The following is a 13,734-nucleotide window of genomic DNA, read 5'->3' as shown; positions in this document are numbered from 1 at the left end:
TCCTGAAATGTTTGAATTTTGGGAAGCAATATTGTTTTACAGTTTTTCATATCTGTGGATTGAACAATAATCCTTTTGAGCATCTTAAGAACATCCAATGAATTGACACTGCACGCATTGTTTTCAACACTCGTATTTGTATTTAAGGCTTTTTTTTATATCAAAACTTTCTTTGTACAGTGGGATCCATTATATTTTCTTTTTTTCCATTTGGGTGTGTAATTTTTAAATAATAAGACATTATATTCTAGTTGTAAAATTCATCCAGTGATCAGCAAAAAATGAAGGCTGCTCAACGTAACATAGACATGGCATGTTAGCTACACTTAATCTGATGCACATCAGTTAAGCCACTTATTTGAAAAACTCCAGGCTTTAAAACCACTTACATTTAATGCACAGTATCAGTTGAGGTAGGGAAGGACAGGTTTCATGTTGCCAGGCTGGGCCAAGTCAGATGATGTATCAGAATTCTGTCCAAGTAGATGTATAACATGAGTAAATCTGCATTCATAATTTAATTGACACCCAAGTTATAGAGGACTAAGGGTCTCACTGGGATTATATTTATGCCAACACCAAGTTAATTTATTAGAAATTTCCTTTTAAATTAGTAATTTTTTTTTAAAGCCATGTTAAATTCCCTTTAGCTGAATCAAGAGAGTTCCCCGGTAGCTCAGTGCGTAAATGCTCTGCCTGGTGAGTTACTGAACCACACGGTTTTATTTTTATTCATTCATGGGGTTGTGGGTATCGCTGGCAAGACCAGCATTTATTACCCATCCCGAATTGCCCTTGAGAAGGTGGTGGTGAGCTGCCTTCTTGAACTGCTGCAGTCAACGTGGTGTAGGTATAACCGCAGTGCTGTTAAGTAGGGAGTTCCAGGCAGCCATAAAGGCGGGGCTAAAGTGTGGCGAGTCGAAGAGACTTAGCAGTTGGCAGGAAAAAAGACAGAAGCGCAAAGGGAGAGCCAACTGTGTAACAGCCCCGACAAACAAATTGTTCTGCAGCACCTGTGGAAGAGCCTGTCACTCTAGAATTGGCCTTTATAGCCACTCCAGGCACTGCTCCACACACCACTGACCACCTCCAGGCGCTTACCCGTTGTCTCTCGAGATAAGGAGGCCAAAGAAGGAATTGCCCTTGAGAAGGTGGTGGTGAGCTGCCTTCTTGAACTGCTGCAGTCAATGTGGTGTAGGTATAACCGCAGTGCTGTTAGGTAAGGAGTTCCAGGATTTTGACCCAGTGACAATATATTTCCAAATCGAGGTGGTGTGTGACTTGGAGGAGAACGTGCAGGTGGTGGTGTGCCAAGTTCCAAGAAAGTTCTAAATTCAAACCCTGATTGGGGTCACTACAATTGGTACTCCCGTAAGTACTGTGTGTGGACCGCATTGGGTACGGATGGCGTCCATTCACGACCTCATCATGATAGGGGCCTCAGGTAAAATACTCAAAGGCTAGAACTGGATTAAAGTTAGAGTTACAACTGTCGAGAGGAGAAGAGGGAGGGTAAAAGGTTGTGACTTAATAACTGAAATACTTAAAAAAAATATATATATATTTTATAAATATTGAAGGAGAAGGTAAGAATAAGGACAAGTACTACAAGTACTTAGGATACACTAATCCATCAAATGAAAAATTCACTCTAGGGAAGTACACATCTGATGTCAGCAGAAGGATAATCAGTGAGTAAACTGCACAGTGTATTCTGCATACCAGTCTTCTCTCTTTGTATGTGGGACTTCTCATCAAACCTCTACTTAATATCTTGTAGCTCATTTCAGGTGACTGAATCTCTGGACATGCAGATCTGAAATGAGACAATTACACAGGGAGGGAAACTACCAAAGAAAAGACTTTTGGATATTGTCTTAAATGGGGAGATGTATTTTGCATTGAAAGTGCTTTGCACATGTTCTAGGTTTTTCTTTGTTGCACCAGAGTTCAGGCAGACATTGGACTGGTAGTGGTGGAAATAGGTGTGGTCGAACACAACACTGAGGTCTAGTCTCTTTGGTGTTTCTACCTGCAAAACCCATTGATTCTGGTCTAGACATATTGCTGCAGAATAAGGAAATTAACCTTCTGCAAGCACAGGCACTTCTGTATCTCTGATACCCTCCATAACAGGTCTCGCCAGAATTTCCAAGGCAATCTCAACTTGGGGATTGAGGGCCTAATAAGAGCTGCTCAGAACACCCAACCTCATCACTGTTTTTTCCTTGTGTGAGAAACAATCTTAAAGGAAATGTCAGGCAGTGTGAAAAGTCAATTAACACTCAGACAGCATAATAATGATTAACGCTTTGAGATTTCAAACCTTGAAACCTGAAAGCGTATCAAGGGGCAAGTGAGATAATGAACATGAGATCCAAATGGGATTCCAAGGTGTCAATACAGTTGGGTTTGAATTGATCAATAGCTGGGTGCTAATGCTGAGACGAACAAGCGAGCATAGATGCTTCAAGCAGGAGCAGGTGGTCACACTTGGCTGACTCATCCTTATCAGATCATTAAACATGCTGCAGTCCTGCCCTGCTGTTCAAGGGTGCCTGAACAAAATCTGGCACCGAGCCACATGAGATATTAGGACAGATGACTGAAGGTTGGGCAAAGCGGTCGGTTATAAGGAGTTTCTTAAGGGAGGAGAGAGAGGCAGAGATATTTAGTGAAGCAATTAGAGCTCATGGCCTAGGCAGCTAAAGGCACAGCCACCAACAGTTGAGCGATGAAAATTGGGTATGTGCAGGAAGTCAGAATTGGAGAGGCGTAGATACTTCAGGGTGGGAGGATTGATGGTGTAGGACTGGAGGAAGTTACAAAGTTAGGGAGGAGCGAAGCTGTGGAAGGATTTGAAAACAAAGATGTGAATTTTAAATCAAGGGGTTGCTCAACCAGGAGCCACTGTAGGTCAGCAAGCACATGGATGTTGGGTGAACAGGACCTGGTGCAAGTTAGGATATTGTCATGGAAGTGCTTTTTCCTCTGTTTAATAACAGAATGGGGGTCTGCGTGCCTTTAAGACTGAGTTGTTTGTCTCTCTGAAGACTGTGTGCGCAAGCTGTAAGCCTGTTTCCTAAGCAACGCGAGAGAGAGAGAGAGGTCACATGCCGCATCGTATCAGTTTGACTATGTGTAAAGACTGGCTAGAAAAGGTTTGAACTGGCAGACCAGCGAAGCGTGCTCTCTTGAAGGAAGGAAGGATTTGTCTTTCTCAGCAGAAAATCTACATTGGCCTACAGGCTGTGTTTCGCCTAAAGAGGAAAAGACCCCTGGAAAGGAATATTTGCATTATTGGAGGTAGCAAATTTCTTTTTACTCTCTTCTCTAAGAAGTCTGTACCTCAGGAGTGACTTTCTGTTGCCTTTCATGTTCCTGGGAGTTCGGGAAACTCAGTAAAGTTTCTACTGATAGACTGCTATTTCAAAATCCAAATAGGCCTGTTGTTATACTCCTTGTTGAAAGATCTGTGTGAAGCCCACTGCAGCCGAAGTACCATGAACGCGTAACCACAGTATTGATTTGGTTGATCCAGTTCAGTTTCCGGTCATTGGTAACCCCCAGAATGTTGTTGATGGAGGATTCAGCAAGTTAATGCTGTTGAACTTCAAGGGGAGATGGTCATTGCCCGCTGCTTGTGTGGCATGAATGTTACTTGCCACTTATTAGCACAAGCCTGAATGGTGTCCAGGTCTTGCTGTATGTGAGCATGGACTGCTTCAGTATCTGAGGATTCTCGAATGGTACTGAACACTATGCAATCATCAATGAATATCCCCACTTCTGACCTTATGATGGAGGGAAGGTCATTGATGAAGTAGCTGAAGATGGTTGGGTCTAGGACACTATCCTGAGGAACTCTTGCAACGATGTCCTGGGGCTGAGATGATTGGCCTTCGACAACCACAACCATCTTCCTTTGTGCTCGGTATGATTCCAATCAGCGGAGAGTTTTCCTCCTGATTCCCATTGACTCCAGTTTTGCTAGGGCTTCTTGATGCCATACTTGGTCAAATGCTGCCTTGATGTCAAGGGCAGTCACTCTCACCTCACCTCTTGAGTTCAGCTCCTTTGTCCATGTTTGGACCAAGGCTGTATTGAGTTCTGGAGTCGAGTGCCCCTTTTCGAACCCAAACTGAGCATTGTTGAACAGGTTATTGCTGAGTAAGCGCCACTTGATAGCACTATCAATGACACCTTCCATCACTGCCTTGTAGACTGACGAGGTGTTAATTGTCCTGATTGGACTTGTCCTGCATTTTGTGGACAGGATGTACCTGGGCATTTTCCACATTGTCAAATAGATGCCAGTGTTGTAGCTGTACTGGATCAGCTTGGCTAAAGGCACGGCTAGTTCTGGAGCACAAATTTTCTGTACTACAGTCAGGATGTTGTCAGGGCCCATGGCCTTTGCTGTATCCAGTGCCTTCAGTCCTGTGTTTTATTGTCACCAGGTTGGCACCTCACTTTTAGGTTTGCCTGGCATACTCTCCTGCGCACCTCATTGAACCAGGGTTGATCCCCTGGCTTGATGGTAATAGTAAACTGGGAGATGCTGGGCCATGGGATTCCAGATTGTGGTTGAATACATTTCTGCTGTTGCTGATGGCCTACAGTACCTCATGGATGCCCAGTTTTGCTACATCTGTTCTGAGTGTATCCCATATAGCAATGTGGTAGTGCACACAACACAATGGAGGGTCTCCACAAGGACTGTGTAGTGGTCACCCCTGCCAATTCTGTCAAGTCATTTTTTTTCCCTTTTGTTTGTTCTCTCACCTCCTGCCGCAGGCAGATATGTCCTTCAGGGTTCGGCCAGCTGAGTCAATAGTAATGCTACCAAGCCACTTTTGGTGATTGACATTGCGGTCCCTCATCCAGAGTGCATTCTGTGCTCTTCAGCACTTTTTTCATGTGGTGTTCAACATCCAGGAGTACTGATTCATCAGCTGAGGGAGGCCATCAGTAGGAGCCAGCAGGAGGTTTCCTTGCCCGTGTTTGACCTGATGCCATGAGACTTCATGGGGTCCAGGGTCAATGTTGAGGACTCCCAGAGCCGCTCCCTCCTGACAGCATACCATTGTGCCACTGATGTGATAGCACATAGCAAGGGAGGGTAATGGAGGAGTTTTTTTTACATTTGTTCGGGGAATGTGGGCATCACTGGCTAGGCCAGCATTTATTGCCCATCCCTAATTGCCCTTGAGAAGGCAGTGGTGAGCTGCTTTCTTGAACCGCTGTAGTCCTTGGAGGTGTCGGTACACAGTGCTATTAGGAAGGGAGTTCCAGGTTTTTGACCCAGCGACAGTGAAGGAAAGGCGGTATAGTTCCAAGTAAGGATGGTGTGTGGCTTGGAGGGGAACTTGCTGGTCGTGGTGTTCCCATGCATCTGCTGTCCTTGTCCTTCCAGGTGATAGAGCTCACGGGTTTGGAAGGTGCTGTTGAAGGAGCCTTGGTGAGTTGCTGCAGTGCATCTTGTAGATGGTACACACTGCTGCCACTGTGCATCAATGGTGGAGGGAGTGAATGTTGAAGGTGGTGGATGGAATGCCAATCAAGTGGGCTGCTTTGTCCTGGATTGTATCGAGCTTCTTCAGTGTTGTTGGAGCTGCACCCATCCAGGCAAGTGGAGAGTATTCCATCACACTCCTGACTTGTGCCTTGTAGATGGTGTACAGGCACTGGGAGGTGAGTTAGTTGCTGCGGAACTCCCAGCTTTGACCTGCTCTTGTAGCCACAGCATTTATGTGGCTGGTCCAGTTCAGTTTCTGGTCAATGGTGATCCCCAGGATGTTGATAGCGGAGGATTCAGCTATAGTAATGCCATTGAACGTCAAGGGTTAGATTCTCTCTTGTTTGAGATTGTCATTGCCTGACACTTGTGTGGCACGACTGTTACTTGCCACTCATCAGCGCAAGCCTGGGTGTTGTCCAGGTCTTGCTGCATATGGACAGGAGTCTGGGGCATTGGCTGTAAGCTATGATTCGGTAAGAATGACTGTTAGGCTGTTTGTCTAGTCTGGGATGGCTCTCCCAATTGTGGCGCAAGGCCCTAGATGTTAGTGAGGAGGACTTTGCAGGGTCAACTGGGCAGGGTGTGCCTTTGTCGTTTCCGGTGCCTGGGTTGATGCCGGGTGGTCCATCTGGTTGTATTGTTTTTCGACTTTTCTCCAGCAATTTTGATGCAATTGGGTGGATTGCACGGCCATTTCAGAGGGCAGTTAAGAGTCAACCACATTGCCGTTGGCCTGGAGTCACATATAGGCCAGATGGCAGATTTCCCTCCTAAAGGACATTAACGAACTGGATGAGTTTTTAAGACAATCCAGTAGTTTCGTGGCCACCTTTACTGAGACTAGCTTTTTATTTCATATTTATTAATTAATTAAATTCAAATTCAACCAGCTGCTGTGGTGAGATTTGAACTCCAGTGTCTGAAGCATTAGTCTGGGCCTCTAGATTACTAGTCCAGTAACATTACTACTGTGCTGCCATCCTGATTGGATCAAAGGTGAGAAGAGATAATACACCATGGTCACAGTCTCGGGAAATGCCATCCATGACTTTGGTTCGGGCCATTTTGGTCCTGTGGGAGGGTTGGAAACTGATTGACAATTCAAGTAGAGATGGACACAGATCTTGGAGGTAGCAAAAGCTTGTAGCAGAAATGTCTGTGACTCCCCAATCAAATATTCTGCCTCGTCATAACACTATAATGACCCTAACCAATGCATTTTCTCTTTGTTTATTTCATTAATGCATTTATTCTATAAAACCACACTCTTGTTTGAAATACTGTGTAACTGATAAGTAGTGATCAAGCAGTTTTTTTTCAATCCTTTCAAGTATGTCATTGAACTCTTTCTGACGTTGTAGATTATTATTTCAAGTTGATCCTTTGAGGCTTGCATATATTTTGCAGCTGAAATACTTGGATCCTCGTGCTGATAGGAGTGTGATTAAAAACAGGATTGCTCACTGCTAACACAGGACGTTAATTCTGACCCAAATCACAGGGGGCAGATATTTCAATACTCGGGACCCGTAAAGTGCAGGACGGTTTCCTGCAATGATGAGCACGTGGTCGTTGGAGGGAAACACGCAGGCTTGGGAAAGGCCTAAGAAAAATGGCGCATCACTAAGGGAGCAAAAGGATATTATTTAAAAGTTAATAAATTCCATCAGTTACCTTTCTTGCTTGCAATGGTAGGATATTCTTGAGGACCTAAGCTGGCTCTGAGACATCCCCAAAGCCTCTGCTAGACGAAAGGGGTGCACCCCGTTGAAATTTAGAATGGTGCAGATACTCTGCAGAAACACAGCAAATCCAAGTTCCACCTCACATTCCTAATCCTGCAAGGGCAATCCGTGTGAGATGCACCCTTGTGTCTCCTTTGTTGTATCTGGAATATCGGTGAATAAATGTTGACTTGTGGATGGAAATGCTGAAGTATCCTGTTAGCATAATCATACTGATTACAGCACTAACTGTTTCATGATATAAGCAGAATCAATTTTTTTGCACTTGAGCTTAAATGTAATTATTTCAATGGTTGTTCGTTTTACATGTTCTGTAGTTAATGCTACTTTTGCACAATTCTAATTAGCCAGATATAGAGTATTTAATTTAGGCCAGAAATTCTATAAGTGCTGGACTGAAGAAATTATGTTGCCATTTAGTAGTTCAAATTCAAATTGGAGAAATGGTAACAGCAACAATTTTGCTTTTACATATCAATGATTAGGTAATATGACACAATATAGATATAAATTTTAAATTTCATATATCCTCATTGCATTAGATACTTTCAAAAATGCAGCATAATTTTACTGATGAATAACCAAAAATGCTGAAAATAGAGAGTTTGGTCAGCATCCATAAAGAGGTAAAACTCAAACCTTTTACCAGAACTATAAGCTAAAAGAATTAAAAACATTTTGGTACAGTTGGAGAAAAGAGAAACCTACTTCAGTCACATAGAATTAATAGGCTGATTAATTGCTTAATAGAAAATAGCTAGATAATGAAGATCATCGGTGAGATGATAGATAAAAATTTGAAACAACAAAACAACTTGCAATTGATTAGAGTGAAAAGACATGGGAGGGGCTTACACATACAAAATGACAGGAAAATGGGGAAATTGCATAGAGGAGAAGAAACTACAGACGCAGGAGGTCTGAAATTAAAACAGAAATGCTGGCAAAATGCAGTGAGACTGCCAGTCCCAATAGAAGAAAAGAAAAACAGGCCAATGTTATGCCACAGACTGCACCTCCAAAAATGTCCAGATAAGGAGTTAGAGTTCTGCTGTACACCCATCTCATGCAGTTAAAACTTCTCAAGAACAAAAATTGTTTCCTTTCGTAGTTCAGATTCATAACTTCTACAAAAATATGGAAAATCTGCAGACGCACAACAGAGTGGCTGAAAGAGGACAATGTTAGCATTTAAGGTGGACCCTTTCACTTCCACGACTTCCTGAATCACTTTCAGCATTTACATCAGACATTATTGCACATCTTTGAAATCACTTGGACTCGTGATCTTTTTACTTTTTTAGAAAGCGATTACTTACAGATGGTGTACACAGATTAAATCCTGAAACTTTTTTTCGTGGGGGGAGATATTTTATAAATATTCACCAATTCCGTTGTTTGTGAAAGCTGAAAATGTATCCTTTTTATAATCTCTTGTTCAAACGTACCACTGCCAAAATTGCTCTTTTTAAAAAGTAAACATACGGTAATGTTTAGTTTGCTATTTCTTATATTTAAATAAAAAGACCATGTCAGCAGTCAGTGTCTCTCTGTTCTCTTGCCTCCTTCATGTCACATGAGGAGTGTTCTGGATATTGTGAATTGGTGCCAAAATTGCTGGCTTTGTATTCTGGCACTTACCAGACTTTGAGGTTTAAATGTCTGGAACAAGCATTTTCATAAAAATTCAAATTGGGGAAACAAATTTTTATTTTGCAAGTGAGGCATTTTTCTAATGGAGGAAGGGTGAGTTATGCATGAATAGAATCTTCTGCTGTTTCTAGTACAATAACCTATTTACCCTTTGCATTGTCCCCATTAGATGTGTAATGATCTATTCTAGTCTGAGATTAGCAGCTTCAGGACTAATTTGGCATTGACCTTTGTGTAGGTTTGTGAGAATTATTTTCCTTTGCTGTGTTGTTGTTTAACTTCCATAATGAGAATTATAATCTAAGAACATGTGAACACATAAAAGACTTGAAATTATTTACAAAAATTGGGCATCCAGCAAAAAAGTGAAGATCAGGGGAGGCAGTGGTTAGCAGTAATGTCACTGGACTGGTCGCCCAGAAGCCCAGGCTAATGCTCTGGGGACGTGGGTTCGAATCCCACCATGGCAGATGGTGAAATTTGAATTCAATTAATAAAAAAATGTGGAATTTTAAAAAAAGCTAGTCTAGTGTGACCATGCAGCCATTGTCGATTGTTGTAAAAACCCATCTGGTTCACTAATGTCCTTTAGGGAAGGAAATCTGCTGTCCTTACCTGGTCTGGCCGACATGTGACTCCACATCCACAGCAATGTGGTTGACTCTTAAAATGCCCTCTGAAATGGCCACTCAGTTCAAGGGCAATTAGGGATGGGCAATAAATGCTGGCCTAGCCAATGATGCCCACATCCCATGAACGAATAAAAAAAAAATCAAGCAAAAATGTTTTTACATTGTGCTTCAAAATTTCAAACTCCTGAACATTTTGACAGAATACAATTTAAATTGGACCTTTTTTGACTGGGATAATTGGAAATTGAGAACTCTGAGGCTGGAAATGGGTTAAAATTTGCACTCAACTGCTCAAGTTATTAAAATGGAGAAATACAAAAAAAAACTGTAGCCTAATACCAACATACTTAATATACATAATATAAAAGCAAAATACTGCAGATGCTGGGAATCTGAAAGACAACAAAAAGTGCTGGAAATACTCAGGTCTGGCAGCATCTGTGGAGAGAGAAGCAAAGTTAACGTTTCAGGTCTGTGACCTTTGATCAGAACTGTATTTGTATTTATTATTCATGTTTATCGTGGTGTTTTGCATTGAAACAAAGTGTTTGCAGATTCATCAAATTGAATTCATTATTTGATTAGATTAAACACTCTATAAACCATGTTTTAAGACAATTCTGTCTTCATGAAAAGTAATCTTTCTGGCATGACATTGGGTGCGGAGGCTTTCAGTAAAATTTGGAAAATTTGTTGAATTGCCATAAGTATGCAGTTTGTTATGAAAGTGATTCTATTTTTTGTTAAAAAATTTTTTTAAAGGAATTTATTGTTAAGCTGAATAAATGTTGGACCAGGGTTTTTTTTTCCAAAAGAGCCATCAAGAGGACTCTGAGGGAGCCGCATTGGCAACAGTGTTGCTGATTGTCACATAACTGAGGTTGAAGACAGAACGGAAAAGCCTGGTAATGAGCAGAGAAGTGACAAGCGCTTCTTTGATTGGACAAGCCCAGTAGCAACAGAGCGCCTGGAAGGGCAGAAAACTGACAAGCTCTTTGGTTGTTAGTCCGTGTGTGTGTGTTTTACCTTCTGGAAGGCGGTAAAGTCGTTTGCTGCAGAAGAAGGAGAATTCCAAGGAACAGAAGACTACAACCCAGCTCGCTTTCCAGCAATTTCCTCAAAGACTCTTGAGAAGTCCATTGTGCCAATTCATCTTGTTTCCTGTATTTGAAGAAAGCCTGCTAAAAATAATTCTCAACGCTGCCTGAAGAGAACTGTTCAAGGGGGAATCTCGGTGGCTGTCTGTGTGTGCTGGGAGGTTGGACTGTGTGCCAGTTTTGGTGCAGCGTGTCTCATCTGTTTTCTTCAGGGATGGGCAAGTGATCTGTAACAGAGCTCTGATCCAAAATTCCCTTATTTTTTTGGGTTAACCGGTATACATGTACGTGAGTGTGAAATGCTAAGGTAAAAAAGGGGACTTTAAAATTTAATGTTGGGACTTCAAAAATTTTAATCTGTGTGTTTATGTTTTACTTCATTACTAGTTAAGACTTGTTTTATAAACTGATAATTTTGTTCAGCAAAGAAACCTGGTTAGTGTGTTCTATTCTGGGAAAAATAGTGTTTATGATTGTTTATATTAGTAAATGGGAAAATTTTAAACAATATGTTGTGACCTGTGGAGAAGTGGGACTGAATTAACAGTGCACTCCTCCCGCCTTGGTCTTAACAAGTTCCATAGATATTTTAGTTTTTTTTTCTGGTGCATAAGATAGTGAGCATACACTCTCATAACCAGACTCTTGGAGCTTTTAAGACCTTGGAAAGTGGTTGATTTAAGATGATGCCTTTACTCTTACTGTGAATGAACTAATCTCGCATAGTTTGGAGTAAAAGAAATCAGATGGGATCTAATTGCCTATTTAAGCATAGATTGATGCTTTTATGTTGAAATAGAAAGCATTGAATAAAGTATTTGCTCACGAGATACATGTGGCATAGGTATGTTAGATTAAAGTTTGGGGGGATTTTGAAAAGTAGCTTTGGGCCATCCCAACTACAGTCATGACAAAATTAAATTTATATTAACCTGTTCTGTTACTGGTAAGACTTTTATATCTTTGTATTTTTTTTAATTCAGAAAGTGGTGAGTGTGAACAATCCTCTCTTCCTCCCACTCATTCCACCTCGGTCGCAAGGCTTCACTGCTGTTGTTCTCACATATGATCGTGTAGAGAGTCTATTCAGAGTGATCACTGAAATTTCTAAGGTGCCCAGCCTTTCCAAGTTGCTCGTTGTGTGGAACAACCAAAATAAGAGTCCACCTGCAGGTAAGATGCCAATTCAGCATTGTACTATGGATAAATATGGGGGAGAAAAGGATTATGGAGAAGTAATAAAACCACATAGTCAGATAATATAAACTGGATGAAAAAGTTCAACTAGTGTGCATAATTTGTATTTTTAATTCCTGAAATTACAGATTTGCAAGCATCCTTCAAGTGAACTTCTTTGTTATCCAGGCAATTGGAATTTCATCTGTAAATCCCTATGCCTGTCCACTTCCTTGAATGGCCTCTTAAAACTCGCCTCTTTGACCATGTTTGGTCATCCTTGGTAATTTCTCCTCCTTTGTCTTGATGTCTATTTTTACCTGATTAAGCCTTTATGAAGTACATTGGGACATTTATCTATATCAAAGGTACAATATAAATGCAAGTTGTTTCAAAAGTATTTGCATCCATTTTCCCATAGCTTGGCTGGGATCAAAGACTTAACAAATGAGAAGGTACAGGCACTTATGGTCTGTTTTTATTAGTTTGGAAATTAGGGTTAAGGTCCATTGACTTAATTCAGGATGCCAGCAAGGCTGAAAAGAGTCAACAGGATGAAGTACATCAAAAATTACTGAATAAAGGACAGTAAGCCTGGGGTTGAAAAGTTTAAAAGATCATATAAGAGAAAAACTGAAAGGTATAGTTCAACAGTTTTGAGATCCAGAGAAAGAATGAGTAGGAGGCCATAATGAGTTCAATGTAGTGGAAATTTAGAGAATCTAGAAATCCTTCCCCCGCCACAGATCTGGGAGCAGTATTGGAATTTCAGATGGATTTAAAATTTTTAGACTTGGGAGTAGTTTGGCATGCAAGCGAAAGCTTTTTGGAGGGATCTTTAGCAGTAGACAAGATATGAGAGTTCCATTTGATGACTGAAGAGATACTGAGGTCAGCAATGTAGATGGATGATACAAGACTACAGTTGGGGCTACCAAAGATAAAAGCTGTTAGTAGTTGGTGGGACTTGTGAGAATATCTGAGGAATTTAAAGAATCCAGATTTTTATATTCATTGAAGGGCATGAGAGGGGAGACGGTAGTGCAGTGTATTGTCATTGGACGAGTAACCCAGAGACCCAGAGTATTGCCCTGGGGATATCGATTCGAATCCCACCACGGCAGAAGGTGGAATTTGAATTCAATTAATTCAACAAAAAAAAATCTGGAATTAAAAAGCGAGTCTAATGATGGCCATGAAACCATTGTCGATTGTTGTAAAAACCCATCTGGTTCACTCATTTCCTTTAGGGAAGGAAATTTGCTGTCCTTACCTTGTCTGGCCTACATGTGACTCCAGATTCTCAGTAATGTGGTTGATTCTTACATTCCCTCTGAAACGGCCTAGCAGGCCACTCAGTTTTATCTAACCACTACGAAGTCACTAAAGAATGAAACAGGATGGACCACCTGGCATCGACCTAGGCACCAGAAACGACAACGGCAACCCCAGCCCTTTCAACCCCGCAGAGTCCTCCTTACTAACATTTAGGGGCTTGTGCCAAAGTTGGGAGAGCTGTCCCACAGATTAGTCAAGCAACAGCCTGACATAGTCATACTCACCGAATCATACCTTACAGGCAATGTCCCAGCCATCGCCATCCCCGGCTATCCCCTGTCCCACCGGCAGGACAGATCCAGCAGAGGTGGCGGCACAATGGTATACAGTTGGGAGGGAGTTGCCCTGGGAGTCCTCAACATCGATTCCAGACCCCATGAAGTCTCATGGCATCAGGTCAAACATGGGCATGGAAGCCTCCTACTGATTACCACCTACTGTCCCCCACACCCCTCAGCTGATGAATCAGTACTCCTCCATGTTGAACAGCACTTGGAGGAAGCACTGAGGGTGGCAACGGCGCAACATGTACCCTGGGTGGGGGACTTCAATGTCCGTCACCAAGAGTGGCT

At 41.9% G+C, this 13,734-nt stretch overlaps 1 protein-coding gene across 3 annotated transcripts in view; it reads left to right on the top strand.

Annotated features, from left to right (window-relative positions):
• Positions 1 to 13,734, top strand: part of ext2 (exostosin glycosyltransferase 2) — a 231,496-nt gene that overhangs the window by 141,999 nt on the left and 75,763 nt on the right. For all 3 annotated transcript variants that reach the window (XM_068046470.1, XM_068046471.1, XM_068046472.1), the window contains exon 9: positions 11,632 to 11,821. In XM_068046470.1, coding sequence (XP_067902571.1) covers positions 11,632 to 11,821 — 190 coding nt within the window. The remainder of the gene's footprint in view (positions 1 to 11,631; positions 11,822 to 13,734) is intronic.

Source organism: Heterodontus francisci, chromosome 14, assembly GCF_036365525.1.
Source record: "Heterodontus francisci isolate sHetFra1 chromosome 14, sHetFra1.hap1, whole genome shotgun sequence".
Classification (NCBI taxonomy): Eukaryota; Metazoa; Chordata; class Chondrichthyes; order Heterodontiformes; family Heterodontidae; genus Heterodontus; species Heterodontus francisci.
The sequence above is the reverse complement of the archived record's forward strand: the minus strand, read 5'-3'. Positions and strand labels throughout refer to the sequence as shown.